General features: G+C 56.6%; 1 protein-coding gene across 4 annotated transcripts in view; it reads right to left on the bottom strand.

Annotated features, from left to right (window-relative positions):
• Window positions 1–22,736, bottom strand: part of TBC1D2B (TBC1 domain family member 2B) — a 65,949-nt gene that overhangs the window by 23,764 nt on the left and 19,449 nt on the right. For all 4 annotated transcript variants that reach the window (XM_036067595.2, XM_078078790.1, XM_078078789.1 and 1 more), the window contains exons 3-4: window positions 16,550–16,715; window positions 1,601–1,764 (exon numbers count right to left, since the gene is read on the bottom strand). In XM_036067595.2, coding sequence (XP_035923488.1) covers window positions 1,601–1,764; window positions 16,550–16,715 — 330 coding nt within the window. The remainder of the gene's footprint in view (window positions 1–1,600; window positions 1,765–16,549; window positions 16,716–22,736) is intronic.

The following is a 22,736-nucleotide window of genomic DNA, read 5'->3' as shown; positions in this document are numbered from 1 at the left end:
GCTGGCCCCGTCCTGTTTCTTGAAGTAAGTGCTGCCTACGTGGCTACGTTCACTGTGAAAACCCATCACCTTCACATTTCTGACGGATGCAGGGGGACTCTGTGCACTTAAACGCGGGGGAACAGAGAGAAGGGAGAGCAGTTCGCGCCCCCTGCGTGACAGGGACAAGCTGGGGGGCTGACGCTCGTGGCTGGTACAGGAAGGGTCCACGACCCCACGCTATCAGAGTCCGCAGACCCCACGGGGGGCTGCGTTGTCTGGCCCAGGGAGTTTCCGGCCCACGCGAGCCGCTCAGCCTCGCAGACCCTTCCTTCCTGACCGAGCTCGCAGTTCCTCCTCCAGAACCCAAGTGCCCCTTGCTCAGGAGGCGCTCCCACGGGCCCTCACCAGGGAGTGCAGCATGCCAGACCCGCGTCACGTGGGACTGCGGGTCCCACGCTACAGCCCTGAGAACGCAGGCAAGCTCCCCTGCAGAGCCAGTCAAGGCCCTCCTCCCGGGGGACAGAAGTACTTCCTTTAGTAAGTACTTGCCCTCCTGATAGATTTCCTACGATCCTGCCTCCTCCTATCAGCCCGTGCTCCAATCGAGCACAAGGCAGAATTTCAAAATTACTGTCCTTTTACATTAAAACATCAATACTCCCTCATGGATCCCCAGACGAGCATCAGGAGTGGCCATACAGATGGGGTCGGGCTGACGACTCCTGAACCCTGATCCTCCCCAAAACCAGCGGGGACCAGACACGACGTGATTCCAGCCCTAGTGCCAGAGGGCACACAGCCCCAGGCCCTGACACAGAGCGTCCTCGTCTGATTAAGTCAGCCCTGCATCTGGGCAGGCCTTCGCCATGACCACGCACGGGGCACACGAGGAGCAAGAAGGGACCCGGACTCCAGAGCGTGGGAAATCCTCAGCGCAGAGACCGTCTTGGCCACACTCACGCCAAGTAAAAGGGAAGACAAGGACGGGGAGCTTTTCAGAGGCAAAGAGGCCAATGCAGATGAGCAAGGAAACCCGCCTGCAGACCTTATCAGCGCTCACGTGAGCGGGGCGTGAGCACACAGCCACGGAACCAGAGGGGGCTTCGATTATTAGATTTATTGCCGCTGTTTCTAGGTAGAATAACGAAGCCGCCATGAGGTTTTAACGTGAGTTGTTATCTCCTAGAGATACGTACGAAATAAAAAATTCAGATGTAATGGATCGATGTCTAGAATCTACTTTAAAACAACCCCACCGACACGGAACGCAGGAAGGCGTGGAGGCCTGGAGGAAGAGAGCGGCCCTAAGTTTGAAACCGTGGGAGCTGCTTGAGGCTACACCGGAATCCATGACCCTGCACGTTCTACTTTACATACGTTCCCGATTTCTCTAAATAGAAGGGTTTTTCAAAAATCTATATATCTGTGAAGAGCACTGTGACTTCTAGATGCTCTATCTCCCGAAAAAGCTTATGAGCCACGGGCTGGACGGTCGTTTCTTGTAACGCCTCATCTCACACGCCCTCTGGGTTCATCCCCCACGCCTCCTGCTTCCAGAAAAAGCCTGGTACCGCGGGGACCGCGGACAGCAGGACGGCGGCAGGAACCACGTCCGTACCTTTGTTTCCTTCGGGGGCCGGCTTCTTCCTCTCCTCCTGCGCCATGGACTCCTCCAGGTCCTTAGGGTTTGGGTCTAAGAGCTCCCACTCTTCATTGGTATAAAACACACTCTTCCGACTGTCGCCATGTCCTCTCCCAGGACGGAAAGATGACATTGAATTTCTGTTAGGAGAAACGAAACGAGTTATTTAAAACGCTGTAAAATAAAACATAACTTCACATATACAGGACTAGCAAAAATTAACAGACACGGTAACATCAAACGTCGAATGTCAGGGAGGGAGTGGAGAGGGACGCTGGTTCGCGCTGCGGGCGGGAGTCACACGGGGGGCCATCGGCAACACCAGTTCAGGTGGAGGGGGCCCCACCCCAAGACCCTGCGTGTCCCAAACGACCTCCCGGGTATGGGCACGAGACATGGAGGAGAGTGCCCACCGCCGTGCCGTTCACGCGGGACCCAGGTGAACGTGGCGGCCGAGCAGCCGTCGATGGGGGAACAGGTGTGACTGATCAGGCACCACGGCGCCATGTAAGGGAATCTGTCCATTCACACGTCACCAGAGCCCACCGTGCGCCGGCCAGGACTCCAGCACGGGAGCCACCGAGCCCGAGACACAGTCCTGCCCTGTGAACACGCCAGCCACAGCCCCCGTGCAGTGGACTGCGCCCCGCTCCGTCCCCCGCTCCGCATCCGCCGCTGAATGAAGAAAGAAAATGGGACAATGATGTGTGCAACCTGACAGTGTTTCAAACCTTTGCGGGAACAGTGGTCACCGAGGCCGTGCGTGCACGTTGTGGCGAGACTATGAACGCCGGACGCGGGGGCCTGCCGCCTCCGTGAAGGGCAGGGTGAGGAGGCGGGCGTGCAGGCGGCGGCAGGGACAGGACGCACAGACCGCGCGGCGGCCCACGCAGCTGAGCCTGCACGGCCCGGGGTTCACCCACAGGAATGAGAACACGCGTGTGCACGCGGGGCCTGCACGTGGACAGTCACAGGGCCTGATTCCTCACAGCCACAAACGTGTCCCGAGTGGGAGTGGGTGGCCCAGCTGGGACACGTCCACGCACACCGCACGCTATTCAGCAAAGGGAAAGAGCCATGAAACACTCGTCAGCCCAGAGGGGCCACGAAGATGATTCTCTAGGCGACAACCATGAAGGACCACACACAGCACGGCCACGTTCACAAAGCGACAGCCACAGAGGCCGGGCCAGCGGCGGCCGGGGCCGGGGCGAGGGGAGCAGTCGGCCGCGGGGGGACGGGAACGCCCGGTGTCTCGGTTACAGAGGCGTTTATATGACCACGTTCGGCTTCGGACATTCATCAGCCTGTACACGGAACACGCGTGAGTTTCCTGCAGGTAAATTACACCTTGGGGACGTGGCTGAAACGAAGAGCGGGGAGAAACGTGCGTCGTGTGGGGTTCCCTGAGGTGGATGCGGAGCGGGGACGGAGCGGGGCGCAGGTCCGTGGGAGGCAGACCGAGCACAGCCTCACGGACAACGGTCATTTCTCAACGCTGGTGGTTTGCCAAGCAGATGGTTTTTGCCTGGTTCGAACCGCACTGAAGCGCTCAGACCGAAGACCGCAGGGAAACCAGCAATCCCGTGACGTTCCCGCCGCTGCATCCCGGCAGCGTGAGTCCCCGGGGCCCGGCACTTACAACCACCACGTGAGCTCTCAGTGCCTTTTCTCGGGACCGCGAGGGGGCCGGCACCGTCCACGTGCTGCTTGTCCCGTAAGGCTCTGGCCCCGGCAGCTAGCGTGTCCTCGCCGATGCCCGCTGTCACCCAGCAAGGACGTTTTCCGAGGCTTACACGGCTGTGCAGGAAGAACACGGACATGCCCACACGCGCCTGACGCACTTCGCTCCCTTCTTTGACACGCTGGCTCGTGAGGTGGCTGCGCGCGGGCACACGGCACCCACGGCGGCTTCAGTGGCCGTCCCTCACGCGTGGCACCGCGGCCTGGAGCGGTTAACAGCCCTCGGCCCAGGTTCTTAACGGGGTGAGTGCAGGAAGGAGCCGCAGGGCGGAAGGGCGGCGTGGACGCTGCCGGAACAGAATGGCTCTTTGCACAACTCAGGACATTCCCCGTTTCTGCTCCGTGGCGAGGCTGCGTGCACAACCGAGCTCGCCCTCTGCTCTGCGGGGAGGCACCCCGCGCCAAGCCCGGGTGAGGAGGAAACAGGACCAGGCTCGGAGCACAAGCTCCGTAAGCCGAAGCACCAGAGAGCCCGTCCCTGGCTCAGATCTCCTGTGACTGCGTCAGGGAAGCCGCGGAGCACGCCCTCCTCAAACCACGCATCCTGCCCGCTCCGGTGGCACCCGGGCACCCGGCCTGCGCGCACCACTGAGCTCACGGCCGTGTAAACGGGGCCTCCCGGCGGAGACCCGGGGCCCTTCTCGGACAGAGCTCGCTCTTCCAAGACCCCACTGTGACCGGCCTTCTGTGTCCCCCAGGTGCTGCTCTTTGGTTCAGTAAGGGACCGAAATGCACCGTGAGAGGCGCCCAGGCGGCCGCCAGCACCCGGAGGGCTGTGTGCTCAGCCCCAACTGTCTGTGAACGCCCGCAATCGATGTAATTCACAACAGCTGTTTCCAAATGTACGCATTTCAGATCAATTTCTCCACCTACATCTACGACGCCCAACGCGTCCGACAGACACAGGCCACGTCCCCAGCAGAGGGGAGGCCCCCCACCCCCGATAACAGATCAGTTCTTGGGATAGACAAGCCCATCAGGAAACATTCTCGGAAGTGATAAAAAGCAGAAATAACCGGAAGGGGCCTGTAGATGAGACGAGGGGCCTGGAGACGGGGAGCCTCACGGCGTCCTCACGACAGGGAGCCATGCCACAGCCCCGGGGCCGCCACAGCCACCAGGAGCGGGAGGTGGCCACACGGGCCCCCCGGGGCTCCGGGAGCGACCAGCCGGCCGACACCCGGACCGTAGCCCCAGGCACTGATTTTGGACTTCTGGCTCCAAGTGTGGGAGAATGAATTTGTGCTGCTTTCAGGCTCTCGTTTGGGGTAATTTGCTGTAGCAGCCGGAGCAAACGGAGCCCTGTGGCCGCGGGAGACCCTTCCTCGACCCTGCGTAAGCCCCGGCCGGCACGCAAGTCTGGAACCTCATGTCTATGGTTAAAGCGGTTTCACCGCCGCTAGAATGACGTGGGAACGTGGTCACAAAGGCCCTCTACCACTGCCCATCCACCGCACGTGGACAAACGAGTGCACCATCCTTCCGCTTCGAGACACGTACAGCAACATCTACGACAGCGTGTCCCACCTCAAAAACCCCATCGGAGTGGAAATCATCTCAGCGGTGAACCTCCAGGCAGGGGCAGCCGGGCTGGTGCCCCACGCCCGACAGACAGACCCTGGGCCCCCACCCCGGGCCCCCGCCCCCTGCTCCACCTCCGCTCAGTGCCTGGGCTCCTGGCACACAGACCTGGGGACTCGGGAAACCCTGTTCTCACGGCCACCACCTCGCACGCGCTTCAAGACCTAAGTCAAAACCCGCCGTCCTGCAGAGCCTCCCCCTCCACATCTCCGTGCACCCGGGGCGGGGGGCAGTGACCACTGGCTCCGCCCTCAACGGCACCCCACGGCCTTATGCGTGGGGCCCCCCCCCGCCCCCCCCCGATGGCAGCGAGCGGCCAGCTGTGGTCTGCGGGCACCCTCGGCCCCATCCTGCGTGGAGGGCACGGGAGGGCACACAGGTGATTAGGACGATGCCAGGCTGCACGGCCGGGGCGGTCCTCCAGAGCGTGCTTCTCAAGTGTGGGCGGCGATCCCAGCAGGCCACGAAGTCGAGTCAAGGACTCCCAACATCAATCCTGAGGGTCGTGTCGAGCATGCCGTCCGTGCACCGGCAGAGAAAATACTATCTTACCAGATGAACACTGACATCCTATGGTATTTCTGTCTGGGTCTCATGTGCTTCCAAGCAGCACACGTTTATATGTAAGAGCCTACTATCTGCTGTGGGTTTCTGGGCAGGGACCGCACAGCACAGGTGCAGATGGGCACTGAGGGCCGCTCCCACGGGGCACGGCAGGTGCAGGGCCTTCCCTTGTGAGTCCCTCCCTGCGTACGCTGAGCCACCCGGCACGTGCCCGGTGCTGCACGAAGTGCTGGGGACACACGGGGACACGTGGGAGGTGGGGCCACAGGCCAGGACGCAGAGAAACCTAACGAGCACCAGCGGTAGGACGGCTGTGGATCAGCTCAGGGTGGGGGCAGAGCAAGGCCGGGCCTCCCCAGGAGAGACAACCCGCCCAGCAGAGGGACGGCCTGAGGCAGGGCCCGGGGGGAAGACAGTGTCCGAAGAGCTGAGCGAGGCCGAGCATGCCTGCGACATGGCTGAGCCCGCGGGACCTCGAGGCCAGGGTCAGAGCACGGCCTCCAGCCGACAGCGATGAGCAGCCTCTGAAAGGCTTGCAGTACTGGGAAGAACAGATCTGGGTCACTGGGAGTGGGGTCCCTGCGACAGGAGGGTCCAGGACCGGCAGACGATGCAGACAGGGTCCCCCTCCCAGCCCCCAACTCCGAATACAACAGGCAGCAAGGGTCAGTCACACTCTTGGCAGCCTGGACGACGCACTGACGTCCTCTGAGTGTGCCCCATGCACGCCAGGTGACCAACCGCACTTTCCAGCCAGGCCTAACGGTCCGCAGTGGTCTCCGTGGGTGGGCGTGGCCTCCCGCCGCGGTGGCCCTTGTGATGCGTGGCCCCGGACACGGAGCGTGGGGCCAGCCGAGGTCAAGAGAACTGCCGGATGGGCGTGCTGAGCAGGCCCCGCACGCCCCAGGGGCTATCGGCCCCCCCCCCCGCAAACAGTGCACCCTACACCTTAACATTCATCACAAAGAGCTTTTAAAAATTTTTCCAAGTCCTGCGCTGAGGCTTTGGCACCTCATCTTTCCTGCGTGGACAGAGCTGTGTCTGCAAAGACGACCCCAAATGAACACGTCACAGCTCCGGGTGCGGCCTCCCCGGGTTCACCAAACGTCTGGGTGCATGGTCCCAGCCAGCGAGACCGAAACAGCCCCCCCAGGATGGTCGGCCGCACGCACAAGTAACCATTCCCACCGGGCCTGAGAGGCAAGAGGGAAGCAAGACCAAAGGGTCAAGGGCAGGCCTGGCAGGATGGGCAGGCGCTCCCAGCTGGCTTGGGGTCCACTGCCGCCGTCTCCCCGATGGGAAGATCCACCGCACCCATGGTCTCAGCAGCCACATCAGCAGGTCCGGCTCACGAGCGGCAGACACAGAGGTGGGCAGCTCCTGTTCATGACCTCAGCCCTCACACCCACCAGCGAGAGGGCGTTTACACACACATGCACACACACACCAGTTTACTAACGGAGAACACAGAGCTCAGAGAGGTTCGGTCACTGGCCCAGCACACACAGCTCCCAAGCAGCAGGGCTGGGTGCACAGAGCAGTGGCCGGGGCGGGACCAGCCCTGCATGGAGGGAGAGCTGGACCGGGAGCTGCCGGTCACGCAGAACGCAGAGCTCAGCACCCATCGGCGGGCCCAGCCTCCAGGCCCGCGGAGCCACAGGGCGCTGCTCATGGCGGCCTGCACGCTCCTCACACACACACCCGTCTGGCCCACACCCTGCACACGCCCCGGGGCATGTGTTTACCGTGTGCCCGGGTGCACGCTTCCCCTGCCTTGCCCATGCACACCTGGCCCCAGCCCTGAGCCTTTCCCGCACACGCGGGCCAGCCTGAGCTTCTCGGGAGAACGATTCTCTCACCTGAAGGGACCTTAATGGAAAGGTTGGTGAAAGCAGGAAACCATCCCAAAGGAACTGAACACAAACGTGGGAGCCTCTACAGGTACCCGTGTGGGCCGAGGCCCGGTCCTTGAGTCCGGGCTGCTGACCCCGTTCCCTGGCATCTCTCCTGGGTCAACTGCACCCACACGGGACATCATCTCATTTGTCCAAACCTGTTTTGCTTCTTTTAAAAGTGGACCCTGGACTTAGGGTTGTGAAATAATCTACGTACAGAGTCTCTAGGTTGTTAACAACTCTTCCCCAAGCATGTCGCCCACATCCCAGGGGCAATTCTTTAGGGACTCACTTTTATCAAATTTCCCCCAAGTGCTCAACTTATTTTTCACAGAAAAAACAATTCCTCTTCATCCACACGGGCTTACTGTTTTGCTGACAGAACGACATGAAAATCTGGCACATCGACAGTTCCCCAAGTACGTTCTTATGATGGATGGGGGTGGGGAGTGGGGGAGCCTCGGGCTCCAACCAAGGGACCCCAGGTGCCTCGCCGCTCTGCCGCACGTCTGCTAGGACCTTGAGCAAGTCACCTTCCTGCTCTAAGCCTCTGCTACGTAGCCTGTTGCACGGACAGACAGCGTCCCAGCGGCTCCCCAGCATCTCCAGGAGCACAGAGCTCCTCCCCCGCACCTGCCCGGGAGCTGGACGAGCCGGACGTGCTGGCGGCCGGGGGCCCCGTGGGAGGATGCCCAGTGTGTGAAGGTCCCGGGGGAGCAAGGGTCCCATGGCCGCACACCGTGGCTCCGGGGTCAGAATACGGGGACACGGGCTGACAGGACCACAGTCAGACCAAGGAGACGCCCACAGGTGGAGGAGGACCAGTGATGCTTCGACATGGGGGACGGCCCGGGCAGAGAGCAGCATGTGGAGAGCGGATGGCCAGACGAGCAGGGGTGAGTCTCCCACGGGTGGGGTGCCCCGCCACACCCCATTCAGCTTCCCTGCACACCGCGGCTGTATTTTCACCACTGACAACACGGGGAGAATGAGTTTCTTTGTTATACTGAATCCAGCCAGAAAGGTAAAGGGAGAATGGGGCCGCTGTGGGAAAGAATGTGTCCCCGCGTGTGCGTGGTTCCTGTGGCTGCCCCCACCCCAAAACCCTGTGGGAGCGGCTGGCCAACCGCACGCAGCCGGTGGCCCAGCGGGAAAGCAGGGAGCCCCAGCTGCGTCCCCCAGCACAGCCACGCTGAGCCGAGTCCCCCGGGCTCTGCGGCTACCTCGAAGAGGAGCAGAAACACCGCGACTCCGAGAACTCCCCCAGCTCGGCCGCAAGAAGGCAGCGGGGCGGCCCGATTCCCGTCCTGCCTGAGGAGCTTGGAAGGGGCCGCTACGTCCCAATGGAAAGGAGAGCGCGGAACTACAGAAAAGTCAACACCTTCCCGGATCCACGAGGGACGGGGACGCGGGGCAAACGCTGCCCCCAAGACGTGAGAGACAGGCAGGCGAGCGCGGGAGGCCCAGCTTCCTGCAGGGGAGACTCCGCAGCGCACCCGTGCGGGGCGGGACCCCGAACTGTGACCGGCGGTCTCTGGAGGCTCGTGCAGACCCCTCTGAGGGCAGCAGACCCGGGGCACTGGGTCCCAGGGGCCCCCAAGGTGCTGTGAGGTTTACCTCCAGGAGCTCAGCCTGGTTCCGCCAGAGAATGTGGGGAAAAGTCCCCTCGGGCTTCTGGCAGGGAGACAGGAAGCAACCAGTTTTAAATTCTCCAGAGCACTCTGCTCTTGACAAGGCTTGCCCTCAGGGGAACCTGGTTAGCCAGAGCCTCACTGACCGGGGCCCGGGGACCCCCAGCTCTGGCCCCCCTTGCCATCCTGGCCACCTACGGGGGAAAAGACAGAGAAACCCTTGTGGGTCCACATACAGTGGCCAGGGATCGCCTGTCACAAGACCACAGAACACCTCCCTCCACACCTCACCACCACCCCCCTAGAGGCCGGCCTGCAACCTTCCTTTTCCCTGGTACGTCCTGTCCAGCTATCAAGAAAAAGGGACAAAGTTGGGGTGCCTGGGTGGCTCAGTCGTTAAGCGTCTGCCTTCGGGTCAGGTCATGATCCCAGGGTCCTGGGGTCGAGCCCCGCATCAGGCTCCCTGCTCAGCGGGAAGCCCGCTTCTCCCTCTTCCTCTCCCCCTGCTTGTGTTCCCTCTCTCGCTGTGTCTCTCTGTCAAATAAATAAAATCTTCAAAAAAAAAAAGAAAGAAAAGAAAAAGGGACAAAGCAAACCAACGTGATGTGGAGTGCGCGAGCGGCACCAGAACCAGACAAGGCAGGGACGCTGGAATCCTCAGAGTAGGAAATTAAAACAACTCTGATTAACATGCTAAGGGCTCTAAGGGATAAAGCGTCCAGCACGCAAGGTCAGATGTGTGACACAAACAGAGAGACGGAGACCCCCAAGAAAGAACCAAAAAAAAAAGACAAAAAAACACCCCAAGAGAAATGAAAAGTGCCCCTGTTGGGCTTGTCAGTAGAACGGACACGGCTGAGCAAAGACTCTGTGAGCTACAGGACATGCCCATAGAATCCTCGAGAGACAAGAGAAGGATAAACATTTGAATCAAGGAGGGTTATTTCCCCAAATTCATGTCAGGCATCCAGCCACAGTTCCACGAAGCTCGGGGAGCACCAAGCAGAACAGAGGCCAAAAATCCCTTACCTTGGCACACCCTTCCCAAATTACAGAAAAATCACAGATAAAGAATAAATCCAGAGAGAAGTCCAAGAAATCAAATGCGTGACCCGCAGAGGAACAAAGATAAGACCTGCATCGATGTCTTCTCAGCAACCATGCAAGCAAGATGTGAGTGGAGGGAGAAGCCCAACGTCCGGAGAGGAAACCACCACGCTGGAACTCTGTACGCTGCGAAATTAGCCTTCAAGAGCGAAGGAGAAACAGGCTTTCTCAGATAAACAGTGAGGGCGCTTGCTGCTTGTAGACCTGCAAAAAAATGCTGCGTTCTTCAGCACGAAAGAAAACGATACAGATCAGAAACTCAGACCCAGCAAGAAAGAAGAAAGGAAGAGCCCGGAAGACGGGACAGGGAGAGTAAAATACAGACCTTTACTCTTCTCATTCTGACTGATCTAACTTACAACAGCTTGTTCCAAATAATAACGCCAACGATGTTTGCTTCTGCGTGCGCACCGTGTGTATATGCCCCGTGTACCCCACACGCCCACGACACACACCCCCATGTACCCCCTTCTCCCAACAAAGTGACGGGGGCAGGAGCTGGGACGGCTTTGCTGTTATGAGGAACCCTCCCACCTGTGGGGCAGCACAGTGTGATTTTAAAGTGAACTTGGATTAGCAGTAAATGTGTGTTGCAAACTCCAGAGCAAGCGCAAAAAAAAAAAAAAAAGCTAAAAAGGAAGTATAACTGATATACTAAGGAAGGAGAGAAAATGAAACCGTATAAAATGCTCGATGAAAACCACAGAGACAGGGACGCCCAGCTGGCTCCACCACTGGAGCACGTGACTCTTATCACAGGGTCGTGACTTTGAGCCCCATGCTGGGCGTAGAGATTACTTAAAAAATAAAATAAAATAAAAGCACACAAGGCAGAAAAAGAGTGGGAGACAAAAACCAGGAACAAAGAAAAGGGCAACAAACGAAAAACAGTAACAAACACATTAATCCAACTGCACCAAGAATCACCGCGAATGTCAAAGGCCCACACGCACCAGTTAAGACAGAGGTTGTCAGGACCTAAGGGCATGTTGCCTCCAGGAACCCACTTTAAATACACGCACACATAGATGAAACATAAAAGGAGAGAAATACGCTGTGCAACAACACTAATCAAAAGAAAGCAGGAGCAGCTGTACAAATCTCAGAGCAGACCTCAAAGGAAGGGAAGTCATGAGGGATAAAGAAAGCATTTCATAATGAGAGAAGATCAATCCTCCAAGAACACAGCAATCCTCAACTTATACACCCTAACAACAAAGTGTCGATAAAACCATGGGACAAAGAGAACCAACCACCATAGTTTGAGACTTTAACACCCTCAGTCAGAAATGAAAGGACCCAGCAGGCAGAAAATCAGTAAGGACTTAGCTGACCTCAACCACCATCAATCAACTGGATATCACTGATGTGAAGACAACTTTGTCCAACGACAGCAGAATGCACATTCCTCTCGAGCTCGTGTGGAACATTCACCAAGACAGACCACGTTCCAGGCCACAAAACACAGCCCAACAAATTTCATAAAACAGAAATCCTATGTCTGCCTTCAGACCACAGTGGGATTGAATTAGAAATCAGTAACAGAAACATAACAAAAATCCCAAAATACATGAATAAACAACACACTTCTAAAAAAACCACACAGGTCAAAGAAGAAATCTCAAGAGAAATTTTAGAATGTTTTAAACTAAATGAAAATGATAATGCAACTTATCAAAGGTTGTGGGATGCAGCCAAAGCAGTGCTCAGAGGGAAGTGTATAGCACTGAATACACACTGTAGAATGGAAGAAAGATCTAAAATCAATAATCTATATTTCCATCTTAAGAAACTAAAAAAAGGACAAATTAAATCCTAAAATAAGTAGAAAAAAAAAAGAAATAATAATTAGAGCGAAAACCAACGAAACTGTCAACATGAAATTAATAGAAAAAAAAATCAATGAAACCAAAGCTGGTCCTTTGAAAACATCAATTTAATAAGCCTCTATCAGGATAAGAAAAAAAGAGAAAACACAAAGTACTAATATCAGAAATGAAATGGGACATCATTACACATCCCATAGAAATTAAAAGGATAATAAAGAAATACTATAACATAAATGTGGAGAACTTAGATGAAATGGACCAATTCCTTGAAAGACACAATCTGCTAAAATTCACACAAGGAAAAAAAAGATCTGAGTAGTCCTATATCTATTAAAAATACTGAATCAGTAATAACCTTCCAAAACAGAAAGCACCAGGCCCAGATGATGGGTCCACTGGTGAATTCTACCTAGCATTTAAGGAAGAAATTATACCAATCCTGTCCAATCCCTTTCAGAGGATAGAAGCAGAGAGAATACTTCCTAACTCACCTATGAGGCCAGGATTCCCCTAATACCAAAATCACAAAAAGACATTAAATACAGACCAACGTCTCTCATGAGCACAGATGCAAAAATCCTCAACAAAATATTAGCAAATCAAATCCAACAATATATAAAAAGAATTATACTTTACAACCAAGTGGGATTTATCCCAGCAATGCAAGACTCACTCAACATTTGAAAATCTATTAATGTAATCCATCACATCAAAATACTAAAAATAAATCACATAATAGGTTCATATCAATAGATGCAGAAAAAGCATTTGACAAAATGCAACTCCCGTTCATGATAAAAACTCTCAGTAAACTAGGAATAGAGGGAACTTTCTCAACTTGATAAAGACTATCTACAAAAATCCTACAGCCAACATCATATTTAATAGTAAGAAACTCAAAGCTGTCCCACTAAGATGAGGTACAGGGCAAGGATATTCCCTCTTACCACTCCTTTTCAACACTATACCAGAAATCCTTGCTAATGTAATAAGGCAAGAAAAAGAAATAAAAAGCATATAAATTGGGAAGAAAGACAAAACTGTCTTTGTTCAAGATGACATGATCATCTGTGTAAAAACTCTGAAAGAATGAGCAAAATCTCCTGAAATTAATAAGCAGTTATAGTGACGTTGCAGGATACAAGATTAATATACAAAAGCCGATTGTTTTCCTATATACAGACAATGAACAAGTGGAATTTGAAATTAAAAACACAGTATTATTTACATTAGCACCCTTGAAAATGAAACACTTAGATGTGAATCTTTATGTGAGGAATACTACAAAACTGATGACTGAAATCAAAGAGGAACAAAATAATGGAGAGGTATTCCATGTTCGTGGGTAGGAAGACTTAATATTGTCAAGATATCAGTTCTCCAAAATTGATCTATAGATTCAATGCAATCCCAATCGAAATCCCAGCAAGTTATTTTGTAGATATCGACAAGCTATTTCTAAAGTTTATATGGAGAGGCAAAAGACCCAAAATAGCCAACATGATATTGAAAGAGAAGAACAAAGCTGGAGGATGACATACTTGACTTCAAGACTTAGTATAAAGCTACAGTAATTAAGACAAGGTGGTGTTGGAGAAAGAACAAATACATCAGTGGAAAAGAAAAGAGAACTCAGAGATAAACCCCCATAAATACAGTCCACTGATCTTCGACAAAGGAGCAAAGACAGTCTCTTCAACATATGGTACCAGAACAACTGGACATCCACATGCAAAATCATGAATCTAGACACAGACCTTGCACTCTTCACAACAATCAACTCAAAATGGTCCATAGACCAAAATGTAAAATGCAAAACATCTAAAACTCCCAGAAGATAACATAGGAGAAGACCTAGATGACCTTGGGTGTCATGATGCCTTTTTAGATACAACACCAAAGACACAGTTCATGGAAGAAATAATGATCAACTGGACTTCATTGCAAGTAAAACCTTCTGCTCTGGAAAGACAATATCAAAAGAATTTGAAGACAAGCCACAGACTGGAATAAAATATTTGCAAAAGACACATCTGACAAAGAACTATTATCCAAAATATATAAAGAACTCTTAAAACTCACCAATAAGAAAATAACCCAGTTAAAAAGTGGTCCAAAGACTGGGTGTTATATAAGACTGATGAATCACTGAACTCTACGTCTCAAACTAATATATTATATGTAGATTGAATTTAAAGAAAGAAACTAAAAAAAAAAAAAAGTGGGCCAAAGACTTTAACAGGCACCCCACCAGAGAAGATACAGGATGCCAAATAAGCATACAAAAAGATGCTCTGTGTCATATGTCATCAGGGAAATGCAAATTAAAACATCAGTGAGCCACCACCACACATCGAGAAGAATGGCCGAAACCTGGAACACCAAGAACACCACATGCTGGTGAGGATGCGGAGCTCATTCACTGATGGCTGGAATGAAACATGGTGTGGCCACTTTGGAAGACAGTTTGGCGGTTTCTTACAAAAGTGTGCATACTCTTACATACAATCCAGCCGTCATGCTCCTTGGCATTTACCCAAAGGAGTTGAGAACTTATGTCCACACAAAAACCTGCACATGGATGTCTACAGCAGCTTTGTTCATAATTGCCAAGCTTGGAAGCAACAAAGATGTCCTTCGGTGAGTGAATGGATTAATAAACTGTCTATATCTAGACAATGGAATATCATTCAGCACTAAAAGCAGATGAGCTGTCAGGCTGAAAAGACATGGAGGAACCTTACATGCATATTACCAAGTGAAAGAAATCCACGTGAAAAGGCCAATATTCTATGATTCCAACAAAATGGACATTCTGGAAAAAGCGAAACTATGGAGACAATGAACAGATCAGTGACGGCCAGTGGTGGGGCTGGGGGTGGGAGTGAGACAAATAAGCAGAGCATGGAAGATTTTAAGGGCCATGAAAAATCCTCCACGTGATACTGTAATAGACGGACACACGTCATCATACCTGTGTCCAGATCCACAGGATGCACAACAGCAAGTGTGACCCTAACACACATGACGGACCTTGGGTCAGTACAATGCATCAGTGCAGGCTGATCCTCGGTAAAAAATATACCACTCCGGTGATCATGGGGGTGGGATACACACTTGTGCGGAAAGGGATGTATAAAAAAAAACCTCTATTTTCCACTCAATTTATCGTAAACCTAAAACTGCTCTAAAAAATTAAGTATTAAAAAAAGACAATTGGGGGGGATCCTGGTGGCTCAGCTGGTTAAGCATCTGACTGTTGGTTTCGGCTCAGGTCATGATCTCAGGGTCATGGGATCGAGCCCCGTGTGAGACTCACTGCTGGGTGTGGCGTCTGCTTGAGATTCTCCCTCTCCCTCTGCCCCTCCCTGCCGGCCCCCCACCTCCCTCTCTAAAGAAAAATAAAAAATAAAAGAACAAGATACTTCCATGCATGTCAGCCTGTGAATACCTTCAAGACATTAAAAGAAAAAAAAGGACAATGCAATTAAAAAGTGGACAAAGGATCTCAGGGGAGGTCTCTGCAGAGATCTATAAATGGCAATCCGCACATGAAGTCGCTCATATTATTAGTCACTAGGGAAATGCAAATCCCGACTACGAGACTCCACTTCACCGGGGGGATGGTGAGGACCGGAAAGACGGGGGACCGCAACCTGACCCATGCTGGTGTGGACGCAGTGCATCCCCAGAAGGTCACACCCAGAGTTACCGTCTGGCCTGGCAGGGCCACCCCTAGCGCGACCCAAGAGAGATGAAAACACGCCCCACAGAACCCGTACCCAGTGTTCGCAGCAGCACCATCCTAAGAGCATGGCCGTCGAGGGCAGAAGGGACACACACACTGTGGTCTGCCCACAGAATGGACACGAGGGCCTGACCGAGGCTCTGGCGCGGGAGGGGCCCGCAAGCAATAGCCAGGCTCGTCTCCGGGGGCACTCACCAGAACCACGCCGGACAGGCAAAGCCACGGAGACAGAACGTGCATCAGCGGTCGCCGAGGGTGGCCAGGAAGCGGGAAGGGGTTGCTAGTGGGTACTAGGGTTCCTGTTCGGGGGATGAGAGTGTCCTAAAATTGGCTGCGGTGATGGCTCTTTGGCTGTGTGTACTAAAAACCACCGAACTGCACATTGTAAGTGGGTGAACAGTATGGTACGCGAATTATATCTCAACCAAGTATTTCTTACACGCACACACACACACACACACACTCAGCCCCGGGGGCCCGGGAAGGGGACTGGCCCCCTGGGAAGACGCTCCGGCTCCGCAGCCTGGGAGTCTTGTGACCTCGGACAAGGACTCTTCCCGGGCCAGTTTCTGTTTCTGCAGCATGTCTTCCGTATGACCTCGCTCACAGAGTCAAGCGAGTGAAAACAAACCCCGGGTGTGAGCACGTCTGGCTCAGGACGAAGCGTGCAACAGACCCTCTACACGGGCTAAAGAAATAACCCAGCACCTGAAAGGACCTTGTCAGCGACAGATGTAAGGTGCTTGCAGAATTTCATGCACAAAATTGTAACACGTTATCAGAAATAACCTATGTTCAGTTTCATACGTTGCTTTCCAAAGACTCACTTGAGCTCAGTGCCCCACTGTTTGAAAGAGAAATTAATGGAATTTGGGTGCCCAGGGGCCGGCTGGTGAGCTGCTGCCTCTCCTACCAGCTCTCCGGGGGTGGCTTCCACAGCGAGGACATTCCTGGCTTTCTCTGCAGAAGCATCCGGATGTGAGCAAATTACATCTGAAAGACAGGCAAACAAAGGTCAGTCCTCAACGCGTCCATGTGGAACTCTACGTCCTACGTGAGACACGGACCCGCGCGCTATCGGCCACGGGACAGGACCCATGGTCGCGTCAGCATTCTGCGACTGTTTTCACCTAAAGCACCTCCATGTTTGTGAGGTGCTTCAAAGGCCCCGGGGCCGCGAGGGGCCGGGGTCCCCTGCGCGCAGTTTCGCAGTTGAGCAAAGCGGCAGGAAGCTGTGGCCAAGGTCCACTCGCCTGTGCTGATAAGGGACGACTCCTGGGATCATTACGTAGAAAAGCAAAGTGCAGATCAGATCATACGAACACTCTGCCTCTAAGAAAACGGGCGAATAGGAGTATTCTGCACACATTTGCTAACATCAGCAGTGGTGACCCGAGGAAGCAACTTCGCACGACCCAGAGGAGCAGCTCAGAAAAGGCAAACGCTGGTGCTAAAGCGCGATCACATCTCAGAATAGCTTGAAAATGTAAGCTTTTGAAATACTGAACATTGAAACGGTTGACGTATAGGATTTGCTTTAAAATAAGAATATTTGGTTATTTAACAAATAATATTTGCTTCAAAATAACATTAAGTGGGTAGGGGTGTCTGGGACACCAGATGGGTCCATGAGATAGTAATTTTGGAAATCACCCAGGAAACGTGGGGTAATATTACAGGTTCTTTCTTTGCATAAAACTCCCCATAATAAGAACTTCTTTTAACATTTGGAAAAAATGTCCCCAACTGCAAATACTTCGTACTCTCCACAGAGGTATCCTCTCCCTGAGGGCAGGGGATGTCTATAGAGGCCAGCCTGCCCTACGCGTCCCTTTCACAAAGCGCCCCTACTCTGGCCGCATCGACCCTTACTCTCCCTGTGAAGCAAAATCAGAATGGCCTGCTGAGCACGGACACCGAGGAAAACTCGACTTCTTGTGGGAGAAGCGCTGGATCCGAGCGGCTCAGGACGGTGTCTGCGGAGGGCCCCAAGCGCCAGCAGGGGAACCAACCCCAACCACGGGCTCTTGCAGCGGAGGTGGGGCACCAAGTGACCAGGTAGCGTGGGAGGGGCTCTGAGAACCCGCGGGGAAAGCACACCCCGTGTGATGGGAAGAGGTGAGGGCCGTGTCCGTCGGGGGGAGCTCGGCTGCGGCCCAGAGCGGGGTCCTGAGTGGGAGAAGCAGAAGGGGCGCTGGGAGAGAGAAGATCCGATTCCCGATTCTTGGTTCGAATTACCACCCCATGGTGAGCACGGCATACGGCCAACCACGAGAACACACATCTAGGAAGGACACGTAAAGTAACAGAAGGTCACACAGAAGCAGGGAGCCCCTGGAACCCGGAGCCTGGGACCTCAGAGGGAGCGGAGGGAGGACCCTACCCACGGCTCCAACCACAGCAGCTCCTCTCCCCTCCTTCAGACTGCAGCTCCTGAGATTTCACTTGGAAAGAGTCCCGATAAACAAAAAACAAGGTCAAACACTGGGAACCGGGTCCAGCCCCCCGGCCCTCGGAAGACAGACCCCGCACGGCAAGTGCCGTGACCATCCCTGCGAGGACAGGCGGCCAAGCTCGGGCTTCTCGAGGGCTGGTCCTCGCAAAGCTCATGGCGAAGCTCCACAGGCCCGGCCAGGACACGGGGCCCGGGGCTCCTGCCTGCTGCACGTGGGCCAGCCTCTCGAGAGCTTCTGTGGGGCTGGGGACAAGGTAAGTGGCGGCCCCACTGTGGACGCTGACTGTCAACCACTCTTGCGAAGCACCTCCTGCCCAGAAAATCCCAGGCCCTGTGGCTACCCTGGGCCGGGCTGCAAATCCTTCCTGAGGACGGCGAGGTGCAGGGGCCTGCTGGAGACAGAGAACCAGGGGCCAGGGAGAGTGCTGCCAGAACACACCGTCTCCGAAAGTTATTACTCCATGTGAAAAAGCAGCAATTCCCCAGTTTTGCTATTACTGTCATTTTGCCTTGTCTTCGGTTTTTAAATGACTGCGTGACCGTTCCTTAATTAGAAGCAGAGCAGCTGGCGTCTCCTCCCGCGTCCGCACATTCGCATTCAGGAGCCGCCTGGACGGGGACACAAACTAGGTCACAGCAGGGTTTCCCTGCGGTCCTGCTGGGAGCCACGGGACCCGCCAGCCTCGGTCTGGAGACCGTCTGTGCTAAGCCTGCTGGCATTCAGATGCTCTCTGCTCCTTTCCAACATTTTCAAATGCCGCAACTCCGACGCGTCCCGACAGCAAGGCTCCCCGTCCTCTCCTGCTGCCTCGACCCGGCCAGGACGCTGGGCCGTCCACGAAAGGGGGAAAACCACGGGAGAAGGCCCTTTCACAGGCGGCACGGAACACGTCTCTGTGGGAGCTGGACAGAGCGAGCTTAGCAGGAAAACGTTTCTTTCCCCTTTATCAGAGTGAGTTTTAACCCAGATGGTGGAGGAGCGATCAGAGCTGGACGAGAATCTCCTAAGCGAGGGCAGAGTGCATGCCCAAGCACCAAAAAGGAGGGGCTCTCCAGGCCCCCAGCAGGCCAGCCCACGCATCCTGCCCGGCTGCTCCCGCCATGGGTGTAAGCCTTGTGACCAGCAGCTAGCAGAGAAGAGGGGCTCATACGCACTGGGGAACCAGACCACGGACGAACAGAAGACGGAGCGACGGGGAGCCGGGGCAGGAGGCCCTATACTTCCCCGCAGGGCTCATGGGTCTCCCTTGTGAACTACCTCCCCTGCCACCTCCCTTTGAGAGACCCCGGAGTCGGGTGGGGCCCACAATTGGCAGATGACTTCCCTCTCCTGCCTGTGACACCTCCCCACCTTCTGCAATCTGCCCAGACCCCAGCCTCCGCACCAACGCGCACCAGGCTCACCTGCACCCCTCCGCCCTCACCAACACCCACCCAGCTCACCTGCACCCCCTCCGCCCTCACCAACACCCACCCAGCTCACCTGCACCCCCTCCGCCCTCACAAACACCCACCCAGCTCACCTGCACCCCTCCGCCCTCAGCATCACCCACCCAGCTCACCCGCACCCCCTCCGCCCTCACCAACACCCACCCAGCTCACCCGCACCCCCTCCGTCCTCACCAACACCCACCCAGCTCACCTGCACCCCCTCCGCCCTCACCAACACCCACCCAGCTCACCCGCACCCCCTCCGCCCTCACAAACACCCACCCAGCTCACCTGCACCCCCTCCGCCCTCAGCATCACCCACCCAGCTCACCTGCACCCCCTCCGCCCTCACAAACACCCACCCAGCTCACCCGCACCCCCTCCGCCCTCACCAACACCCACCCAGCTCACCCGCACCCCCTCCGTCCTCACCAACACCCACCCAGCTCACCTGCACCCCCTCCGCCCTCAGCAACACCCACCCAGCTCACCCGCACCCCCTCCGTCCTCACCAACACCCACCCAGCTCACCTGCACCCCCTCCGCCCTCAGCAACACCCACCCAGCTCACCCGCACCCCCTCCGTCCTCACCAACACCCACCCAGCTCACCTGCACCCCCTCCGCCCTCACAAACACCCACCCAGCTCACCTGCACCCCCTCCGCCCTCAGCATCACCCACCCAGCTCACCTGCACCCCCTCCGCCCTCACAAACACCCACCCAGCTCACCCGCACCCCCTCCGCCCTCAGCATCACCCACCCAGCTCACCCGCACCCCCTCCGCCCTCACCAACACCCACCCAGCTCACCTGCACCCCCTCCGCCCTCACAAACACCCACCCAGCTCACCTGCACCCCCTCCGCCCTCACCAACACCCACCCAGCTCACCCGCACCCCCTCCGCCCTCACCAACACCCACCCAGCTCACCTGCACCCCCTCCGCCCTCAGCATCACCCACCCAGCTCACCCGCACCCCCTCCGTCCTCACCAACACCCACCCAGCTCACCCGCACCCCCTCCGCCCTCACCAACACCCACCCAGCTCACCCGCACCCCCTCCGCCCTCACCAACACCCACCCAGCTCACCCGCACCCCCTCCGCCCTCACCAACACCCACCCAGCTCACCCGCACCCCCTCCGCCCTCACCAACACCCACCCAGCTCACCCGCACCCCCTCCGCCCTCACCAACACCCACCCAGCTCACCCGCACCCCCTCCGCCCTCACCAACACCCACCCAGCTCACCCGCACCCCCTCCGCCCTCACCAACACCCACCCAGCTCACCCGCACCCCCTCCGCCCTCACCAACACCCACCCAGCTCACCCGCACCCCCTCCGCCCTCACCAACACCCACCCAGCTCACCCGCACCCCCTCCGTCCTCACCAACACCCACCCAGCTCACCCGCACCCCCTCCGTCCTCACCAACACCCACCCAGCTCACCTGCACCCCCTCCGCCCTCAGCATCACCCACCCAGCTCACCCGCACCCCCTCCGCCCTCAGCATCACCCACCCAGCTCACCTGCACCCCCTCCGCCCTCAGCATCACCCACCCAGCTCACCTGCACCCCCTCCGCCCTCACCAACACCCACCCAGCTCACCCGCACCCCCTCCGCCCTCAGCATCACCCACCCAGCTCACCTGCACCCCCTCCGCCCTCAGCATCACCCACCCAGCTCACCTGCACCCCCTCCGCCCTCAGCATCACCCACCCAGCTCACCCGCACCCCCTCCGCCCTCAGCATCACCCACCCAGCTCACCTGCACCCCCTCCGCCCTCAGCATCACCCACCCAGCTCACCTGCACCCCCTCCGCCCTCACCAACACCCACCCAGCTCACCTGCACCCCCTCCGCCCTCACCAACACCCACCCAGCTCACCTGCACCCCCTCCGCCCTCACCAACACCCACCCAGCTCACCTGCACCCCCTCCGTCCTCACCAACACCCACCCAGCTCACCCGCACCCCCTCCGCCCTCAGCATCACCCACCCAGCTCACCCGCACCCCCTCCGCCCTCACAAACACCCACCCAGCTCACCCGCACCCCCTCCGCCCTCAGCATCACCCACCCAGCTCACCTGCACCCCCTCCGCCCTCAGCATCACCCACCCAGCTCACCTGCACCCCCTCCGCCCTCAGCATCACCCACCCAGCTCACCCGCACCCCCTCCGCCCACAGCATCACCCACCCAGCTCACCCGCACCCCCTCCGCCCTCACAAACACCCACCCAGCTCACCCGCACCCCCTCCGCCCTCACCAACACCCACCCAGCTCACCCGCACCCCCTCCGCCCTCACCAACACCCACCCAGCTCACCCGCACCCCCTCCGCCCTCACCAACACCCACCCAGCTCACCCGCACCCCCTCCGCCCTCACCAACACCCACCCAGCTCACCCGCACCCCCTCCGTCCTCACCAACACCCACCCAGCTCACCCGCACCCCCTCCGTCCTCACCAACACCCACCCAGCTCACCTGCACCCCCTCCGCCCTCAGCATCACCCACCCAGCTCACCCGCACCCCCTCCGCCCTCAGCATCACCCACCCAGCTCACCTGCACCCCCTCCGCCCTCAGCATCACCCACCCAGCTCACCTGCACCCCCTCCGCCCTCACCAACACCCACCCAGCTCACCCGCACCCCCTCCGCCCTCAGCATCACCCACCCAGCTCACCTGCACCCCCTCCGCCCTCAGCATCACCCACCCAGCTCACCTGCACCCCCTCCGCCCTCAGCATCACCCACCCAGCTCACCCGCACCCCCTCCGCCCTCAGCATCACCCACCCAGCTCACCTGCACCCCCTCCGCCCTCAGCATCACCCACCCAGCTCACCTGCACCCCCTCCGCCCTCACCAACACCCACCCAGCTCACCTGCACCCCCTCCGCCCTCACCAACACCCACCCAGCTCACCTGCACCCCCTCCGCCCTCACCAACACCCACCCAGCTCACCTGCACCCCCTCCGTCCTCACCAACACCCACCCAGCTCACCCGCACCCCCTCCGCCCTCAGCATCACCCACCCAGCTCACCCGCACCCCCTCCGCCCTCACAAACACCCACCCAGCTCACCCGCACCCCCTCCGCCCTCAGCATCACCCACCCAGCT

Source organism: Halichoerus grypus, chromosome 8 (assembly GCF_964656455.1).
Source record: "Halichoerus grypus chromosome 8, mHalGry1.hap1.1, whole genome shotgun sequence".
In the NCBI taxonomy this organism is placed as follows: Eukaryota; Metazoa; Chordata; class Mammalia; order Carnivora; family Phocidae; genus Halichoerus; species Halichoerus grypus.
This window is presented reverse-complemented; position numbering and strand designations above follow the sequence as displayed.